Source organism: Phyllobates terribilis, unplaced genomic scaffold (assembly GCF_046119375.1).
Source record: "Phyllobates terribilis strain yellow unplaced genomic scaffold, ASM4611937v1 Scaffold_211__1_contigs__length_3443825, whole genome shotgun sequence".
Taxonomy (NCBI): domain Eukaryota; kingdom Metazoa; phylum Chordata; class Amphibia; order Anura; family Dendrobatidae; genus Phyllobates; species Phyllobates terribilis.
This window is the reverse complement of record NW_027362971.1, coordinates 2,607,274-2,616,293: the sequence shown is the minus strand read 5'-3', so window position 1 is coordinate 2,616,293 and position 9,020 is coordinate 2,607,274. Positions and strand designations below refer to the sequence as shown.

Sequence of the window (9,020 nt, the reverse complement as noted above, 5' to 3'; positions counted from 1 at the left end):
AATTGCCGCCGTCGCCTTGACCTCTCAAAATGTCAAATGGACCTTGGAACTTGGCGGCTTCTCAAGAAAAAGACTCCAGCACCTGATATCCGGATGGCTGTTGACAGTCTTGGGCATCAGATGCTGATCACAGACCGAAAAAGTTAGTCTTGAAATGTAACCCCTCACTTTATCAAAAGCAACTGTAGCATCAAAGGTGTTTGACATAGGGAAAGGGGCCCACCACACCAAAATTTTAGTAAGGCTTTCTCTTAGAACATGTGAAGATACCATTATACCAAAATTTTATACAACCCTTTATGGTGTTACCCTCCCTGGAAAATGAAATAACCAAAACCAAGCGGCAAAACATATTTATTGTAATGTAAAGGAATATAGATAATTTACTACAACAACTTGCGCTCACAATAGTTAAAGAACTAATAATAGCATGTAATCGGTAAAATCTCGAGGTAACCCGCGGAGTTTAGCTTATATCGTACAATTTTCAAACCCGTTTTGTGCAGTTAGAGGTTTTAGTTCATTGACATAAAATATAGCTTTATTAGAGTTAGATTGTGGATAAATAATTAACATTTGTGCAAATTCACAGTATTGAGAAGGGAAGACCATTTTGGAGAAAGCTTCTTGAAAGAGTCAAATCCACCATACTAGGAGATTTGACAAGGATTTTGCACCAAAATAGTGTCAAAGTCCATCAACGATCTCCATTCCATCCATGTGAACGGGGTTCCCACAAAACAGTTCACACGTAAGAAAAAAAAAAAATCAGCCTTGGAAATCAGCAGCAGGTACTCCATGTAAAGGGTTAGCCCCAGTGAATGGCAATGGAGCTATTGATCTCGTGGATCTGCTGCGCTCAGTTGCGTCAAACTCAGAAGTCCCCGTCGGATTTTAAAGGGAGTCTATCAGCAGTTTTTATTACCATATTATAATATAATGGTAACAATAATTGTCATCCCTAAAGGGGTTTTTACACTCACAAATGAATTTATCACCAGTTTTGACCCTTTCTTTTCATTTTATAGGAATGTCTTTCCCAGTAATACAGGCTGGATGAGGTCGTTGTGAATTCAGGGTGTTTCTGTTTTCACTTACTGTAGTATATCATCCCAGCTTCTATCCTACACTCATTTCCTCTTTGTAAATAGCCTGTTTTCTCTGCTCTCCATAAGACTTTAGATACTTTCCCCTCTCTGCACTGCCATGGGAATCTGCACCTTGCTCCACCAGTTCTGCTTCGACATTCTCAAGTGTTTGAGTCCGGACAACCAGTCACTCGACCTTGCAGTTAATCAGTAGCCTTAGAGGTCAGGTGACTGGTGGTCATGACGCCATATGCTCCAGCATGCTGTAAACTGTCAATGAAGCAGAGGGCAGTTTTTTGTGTTTTTGGAGATGAGTGGCTGGGGTGTAAGCATACCTGCTTTGCTTCTTTTATCAGCATTCCCTCGCACAGCTGACCTTTAAAAAAATAAAGATAGGAGAACCACTATAACTATGTGCACTGCTTCTAATGAGTTAAAGGGGTTTCCAGCTAAAAAAAAAAAAAAAAACTTGCTAAATTAATTAAGTTAGTAGGTTAAGCAACTATCTAATATAGTTTTAATCTATTTAAACCTGCTCCAGTGCTGGCGGGTCCTCATCTGATTTGAGTCCAACATAGGGCAAGGTTTTTGTTTTGGCAAGTGACCAAAGCTGTGTATCAAGGGGGGTGGCTGTCTCATTTCAATATCCAAGCCAGCCCCTTCTCTGTCTATACATTGGCTGTTGCAGAAAAAGGGGCTGGCTTAGCTATTAAAATGTGCAGTCAGCCAACCCCCTTCATACACAGCTTTGGTCCCAAGTCAAATGCAAACTGGAAGGACTTTTTTTTTTCAGCTAAACACCCCCTTTAATGATTTTTTTTTTTTTACTATAAGTCATGTGTTGATTTATCAGGGAAACCGCCTATTAGATGATTTCAGCACAAATTTCCCCATCATGACTTATAGTCCAATTTTCACATAAATATTCGAGACAGCATTAAAAAACCTGAAGAATGACTTTACGTGAGCAATGAGGTCCGCTGTTCCCAGGGTGGGTGCTTTCCTCTCCCGAAACATGTTCTGTTTAATGGTTATTTGTTCAGGAAAGATGCTTCGTCGTCTCCTCAATGCCTCGCTGATCATGGATGTAATTTATAATTGGACCAAAGGGGAATGGCAGCGTGTTTCTGATATGTGTTAATGAATAATAAGCATTGTAATGAATTAATGCTTGCACCAGCAAAATGCTTTAATGACTGGAGCTGAACCGTTCAGTGCGGCCGAACCTTTCTTGTGATCCATTGCGGTGGAAAATGGGCAACACACGTTACATCGAAGGATGAAAAATGGATGCGTCTCCTTTGTGTATAATTACAAGGAGATTCTGGCTGCGGTTACATCGGAATTTGCTGCGTTGTGGAATGGCGATGTGAACGAGCCGGACATATCTGGGTCACGTAGCTGTGCTGCGGAGTCACGCACAATACGGGACTAGTGACTATTCTTTTGATAGTCTGCATGCACATCGGCTCTTCTACCAGAGAATGAAAGCCATATCCCTAGTGCCACCTACTGTAGGGTAACCACCCTGTGAGTCAATGACTGATCCTTGAAAAAAAGACTGAAGCTGACCCATAAAAGAGAAAACGGTCTGCAGAATGAACGTTCATCCAAAAGTTCTCCACCTGAGATTTCAATAAGGAGAAAGTCGCTGTCAGACACCCCTTAAACCAGAAGGAGTGCTGAAATACCAACTGTCGGCTACCTTTCTCCCCCGACAGTTTCAACCAAATCCGGTTCAGCCGACTTTCATCATAAGTGTATAGGGACCTTGCTCCAAAAATTGAGTTACTTTGTAAAAATCGCTGAGCTCCCCTCATTCTGACGCTCTTTACCGTTTTGCTCTGCGTCGCTCCATTGCAGAGATATTCATATTTGTTTATTCTTGAGCGCAATATGTGAAATTTCTCCTTGCAGTCCAACTCCGTGTTTCTTCAGTCTTCCCTCCCAGACGCAGCTAATCACAACTAAAGACTGCTAGACCAGCTGCTGAGCTATGATTGGTAGCATTTAGGAGGGAGGAGTGAAAGCGCACGCCTCCAGAGAAAACGCTGAAGAAAGGGGAGATTTCACATGTTGAGCTCCAAAAGCAACAAATAAATATCTCGGCAACGAAACGACGCAGCACAAAATGGAAAAGAGCGTCAGAATCAGGAGAGCTCAAGGATTTTTACAAGATACTCAAAAAAATTTAGTTAAATAAATGACAGGTCCTCTTTAAGGATATAACCCAAAACAAAAGTCCCCTCTAAAGGAAAGAGAGATTTTTAACCCTCCATATGCAGTGCAGAGTAATGGATGTGTGTTTATTGAGTACTGTTTCTCCATGTGGAGACCACCAGCTATTGTAAGATGTTTTACAAGTCAGGCAATGCAGTTTGGGAAAAGTATGCAAATTAGCTCATCTCTGGAAAAAGGAAAATTGTCTTTTTAGTGGCGCTTGTTGGAAGCACCTACACAATAAGACAATATATGACCCACTCATCTCTTCCAATTACAAAGCATGAAGCAAAAGTCTAAAGGCCCCATACCCCTTAGCTAAAAGTTAGCCGAACCCGCTAATATAGGTACGACCGGCCAACAGTTTAATGTGTGTCGGGACTTCCACACTCTCTGCCGACAGATAATATCGGGGAGAGAAGGATCCGGCCCACTGAATAGCTGTTGCCGATCCTTTTGCTATTCCTGAAGATAAAGCCACTGCCAGAAGGGCCTGGCAGCGGCTCTTTCACAGCGAACACAGGAGCGTTTCAGACAAGAATTCCTGTGTATAGAGAAATTGAAGAGATGGCTGTCTGCTCAATAATCGTTAGGCTGGCTATTATCTAATTTGCATGGAGACTTCAGGTTGTGTTAACACCAAGTATTTTTGTTGAGGATTTTGAAGCAGAGCCGCTCGAAAATCCACATCATAAGCCCCTTGGAATATACTTTGACCGCTCTTCCTATGAATTTCAATGCAAAACCCATGTCGTTGCTTTTTTTTAAAAAAAAAGTTGCCGTGGAAAATAAGATGCGACATTTTACTTGTTTGAGTTGGATTGATTGCAAAATCCGCATGAAATTTAGAAACATATCAAACTTTTCCGCCTCCAAAAAAAAAATCTTTGCGTGAATGTTTCCTAATAATGAGAAAAATCAGTGAATCCACAATAGATGGTGCGCAGGTTTGCACCCGTCTCCATTTCTTTATGGTATACATTTTTGTTTCCAAACACAACGGCACTAAAATAATACATTTTTTTTTTTTTTTATGAAATCTGACATGCAAAAACGGATTTTCTCAAGTAATTCCATGACAGCAATGTGCATCGCTCCATAATGGTGATCATAGATAAAAACGGATCGTACAGATGAGCTGTACATGTACAAACAAATCTCGCAGTGAATAAATGACACTTCATTTCCCCTAAAAATATAAATTAAAAGTGAAATACGCCTATAGGATGCTCAGTTTGCAGAAGACAAACATGAAAGTCATTCTCCATGATAAAACATTAAAAACAAATCTAGTAGATCACTTCATTTAGCGGAATCTGGGAATAAATATCTTTCATTAAAAACTGGATGTTAGTAAGAATCTACGACCGAACCCATGTAAGAAGAGACATCACTTAATACTTAAAGATCAGTGAACGGACTGCAGGATTTCCTTTGAAGATGACTCTAATCTATTACCGCAGAGCTGCACATGGTGTTCATCCCACAAGCTCCGGTTCCTCGATACAAATAATAATATCCCTACAAAGGAAAAATTATCTGTTAAAAAAAAAGGGACAGAAAAAAAATAGGGAAACCTTACAAGTTAAATAATTTTGGGGTTTGGAAGGGTTGTACCACAGACACCAGATCAGTGATAAATATGTGATCAGTGGTGGTCAGACTGCTAGGAACCTCAACGATCCTAATAATGACACCGGATCGGTGATAAATAAGTGATCAGTGGTGGTCAGACTGCTAGGAACCTCAATGATCCTAATAAGGACACCGGAGCAGATGCCCCTCTGGGATTGTGACAATTAAATACCATACTCAGAGATTGATGGCAGCGACTTGAGCCAGGCACCTGCCCTGTATGGAGCGGGCACAGCGCCTGAGCCCGCTCCATACAACCGCCCCCGATGTGAGACATACTATCAGAGAGGACATTCCTTATTTACCTCCTCTCCCCAGTCTTTTCCCCAGCTGTTCTTGATGGCCCAGAAAGGCTTCCCATCACCTATGGCAAAAGAAATAAAAGTGAATTGGAACGAAAAGCACCATTTATCAATATCAGAATAAGGGCGCAGTCAGACGAACGTATAAATCGGAGCAAGATCGGAACACAGTGCATGGACTGGCCGGTGGTTCTCCGGACTAGAGAGTGACAGCTGCATAGGGAATAAAGGAAGATCCGCCAGCCAGTCCATGCACTGCGTCCGCCAGCCATCTGGACTGCGCCTTAAGAGGCAGAAATTACAACTCACGATCTCCATAACCCACTAACAGCACAGCATGGTCGATCATCCAAGAGTTACAAAGTATGCGGAACGGATGAGATATCCCCTTACGGTAAAACTGAAAGAGACCAAACAACAAAAAAAGAAATGAGTCAATAAATGATTCTAGTAATTCAGTAGTGGGGCAGATCACTCACATACCGGATTGTGGCTAACTCATTCCTATCATCAATGATTTTCTTGTATGTTAAAAAAAAAAAAAAAAGTACAAAGCTTCTCCTACCTACTAGGGCAGGTGACCGTACACTCGTCCATACAAGTCTAAGGAAACTATCAGACTGCACTCGGAGTGCAGTACGATTTTGACGCACACAATAGAGAAGATGGGAGACAATGGAGAAGATGGAGACATTATTTTTCTCCATCTTCTCCGAATTAAAGAGAATCGAATCGCACTGTGATCAGAATATGGTTAGCATTATCGGATGAGAGAATACATGGCCGTCTCCACTTGCCCTTATAATGATAGAAACGGACATCACATGAATTGCACACTGATGGCGTCAACATCTGGTGGAAATGACAAAACATTATCACAAAGAATAAAGGAACAACCAATTATGGTATCATCGGATTTGATGAAATGGCTATTTAAAAAGAGATGACGTCCTTATCCATTATCTGACCGCTGCGGCCACTGACTGACTGCAGGGTCAGGTGACTGAATTCTCACTTCCAGTCCCAAAGGAGACCATCAGCTTGGGAGATCTGGAGAGGCATCTAATTGGCAGCTGAAAGTGATGATTCAAGAGCTACAGGAAAAAAATAATGAGGCTCACAGACATTGGAGGGTCTTACCTGCATTGCAAAAGCATTAAGGGCTATGGATATTGGTCCGTTCTGTGCCAACCAGGCTGCAATCTCTAAAAAGACATAATATGATGAAACCGGACTTACAATCAGATTACACGGTTATTATTATTTCCTTTGTGGATTAATTCTCATTTTATTAATACTATTTAATTATGTACCCCAAAATGTCACTAAAAGGGTCAGCTCAGGGCGCTAGAAACAAGCCCACCCCCAGCTCCATAGATAGAAAAATAAACCTGGACAAGTTTGGTAATGCCATAATCGTCCCAAACCTGGAGATTCATGACACCAAGTGATTTTTATCACACAATGAGCGCAGTAAAAACATACCCCCAAAAACGGAATAGCGAGGCTAAATTTGCCGCACATTTTCCAGTATATAGTAGTGTACGATGAATTGAGTCTTTTGAAACTAAAACTCGTCCCGCAAAACAACAATCCATCATATGACTATGTCGACACAAAATTAAAAAAAAGTTATGGCTCTTGCAAAATAGGGATGAAAAAAAATGAAAGCGCAAAGACGAAAAATTCCCGGGTTAATACACTGAAGCATCCCAATCGGCAGCGATTCGGCAAAACGCAAATCAGATGAAACTTTAAAGAAATTGTCACTACTCTTACATTGATGATCTATCCTTAGGATAAGTCATCAATGTCTGACCAACCGGGGTCTGACACCCGGCACCCCCACCGATCAGTTGTTATAGGTGATGGCTGGAAGTACTCACTTGCGGAGCTGATCCATCTTCTGATAGTGGCCGCTGCAGGGTACTGCACATCCGCCTCCTATTGATCTGAATAGGATGTGAATGTGTAGTACCAAGCTCGGCCACTATCAGAAGACGGATCAGCTCCGCAAGTGAGTATTTCCGGCCGCCGCTGGCACCGATAACAGCTGATCGGTGGGGGCGCCGGGTGTCGGATCCCAACCCACATAGTCCCCCCCCCACATAGTCCTCCATACAGAATAATGGGCCCCACATAGCACTCCATACAGTATAATGGGCCCCACATAGCACTCCATACAGTATAATGGGCCCCACATAGCCCTCCATACAGTATAATGGGCCCCACATAGCTCTCCATACAGTATAATGGGCCCCACATAGTCCTCCATACAGTATAATGGGCCCCACATAGTCCTCCATACAGTATAATGGGCCCCACATAGTCCTCCATACAGTATAATGGCCCCACATAGTCCTTCATACAGAATAATGGGCCCCACATAGTACTCCATACAGAATAATGGGCCCCACATAGTACTCCATACAGAATAATGGGCCCCACATAGTACTCCATACAGAATAATAGCCCCACATAGTGCCCCATACAGAATAATGGGCCCACATAGTACTCCATACACAATAATGGGCCCCACATAGTCCTCCATACAGAATAATGGGCCCCACATAGTCCTCCATACAGAATAATGGGCCCCACATAGTCCTCCATACAGAATAATGGGCCCCACATAGTCCTCCATACAGAATAATGGGCCCCACATAGTCCTCCATACAGAATAATGGGCCCCACATAGTCCTCCATACAGAATAATGGGCCCCACATAGTCCTCCATACAGAATAATGGGCCCCACATAGTCCTCCATACAGAATAATGGGCCCCACATAGTCCTCCATACAGAATAATGGGCCCCACATAGTCCTCCATACAGAATAATGGGCCCCACATAGTCCTCCATACAGAATAATGGGCCCCACATAGTCCTCCATACAGAATAATGGGCCCCACATAGTCCTCCATACAGAATAATGGGCCCCACATAGTCCTCCATACAGAATAATGGGCCCCACATAGTCCTCCATACAGAATAATGGGCCCCACATAGTCCTCCATACAGAATAATGGGCCCCACATAGTCCTCCATACAGAATAATGGGCCCCACATAGTCCTCCATACAGAATAATGGGCCCCACATAGTCCTCCATACAGAATAATGGGCCCCACATAGTCCTCCATACAGAATAATGGGCCCCACATAGTCCTCCATACAGAATAATGGGCCCCACATAGTCCTCCATACAGAATAATGGGCCCCACATAGTCCTCCATACAAAATAATGGGCCCCACATAGTCCTCCATACAAAATAATGGGCCCCGCATATTCCTCCATACAAAATAATGGGCCCCGCATAGTCCTCCATACAGAATAATGGGCCCCGCATAGTCCTCCATACAGTATAATGGGCCCCGCATAGTACTCCATACAGTATAATGGGCCCCACATAGTCCTCCATACAGTATAATGGGCCCCACATAGTCCTCCATACAGTATAATGGGCCCCACATAGTCCTCCATACAGTATAATGGGCCCCACATAGTCCTCCATACAGTATAATGGGCCCCACATAGTCCTCCATACAGTATAATGGGCCCCACATAGTCCTCCATACAGTATAATGGGCCCCACATAGTCCTCCATACAGTATAATGGGCCCCACATAGTCCTCCATACAGTATAATGGGCCCCACATAGTCCTCCATACAGTATAATGGTCCCACATAGTCCTCCATACAGTATAATGGGCCCCACATAGTCCTCCATACAGTATAATGGGCCCCACATAGTCCTCCATACAGTATAATGGCCCC

At 42.9% G+C, this 9,020-nt stretch overlaps 1 protein-coding gene across 1 annotated transcript in view; it reads right to left on the bottom strand.

The window, feature by feature from the left end:
- Positions 1-337: 337 nt before the first annotated feature.
- The window catches only part of LOC141213744 (cathepsin F-like), a 29,023-nt gene continuing 20,340 nt past the window's right edge, over positions 338-9,020 (bottom strand). Inside the window, exons 11-14 of the mRNA XM_073665353.1 lie at positions 6,386-6,450; positions 5,555-5,645; positions 5,249-5,307; positions 338-4,829 (exon numbers count right to left, since the gene is read on the bottom strand). Of these exons, the coding sequence (XP_073521454.1) occupies positions 4,755-4,829; positions 5,249-5,307; positions 5,555-5,645; positions 6,386-6,450 (290 nt within the window). The 3' untranslated portion in view covers positions 338-4,754. The remainder of the gene's footprint in view (positions 4,830-5,248; positions 5,308-5,554; positions 5,646-6,385; positions 6,451-9,020) is intronic.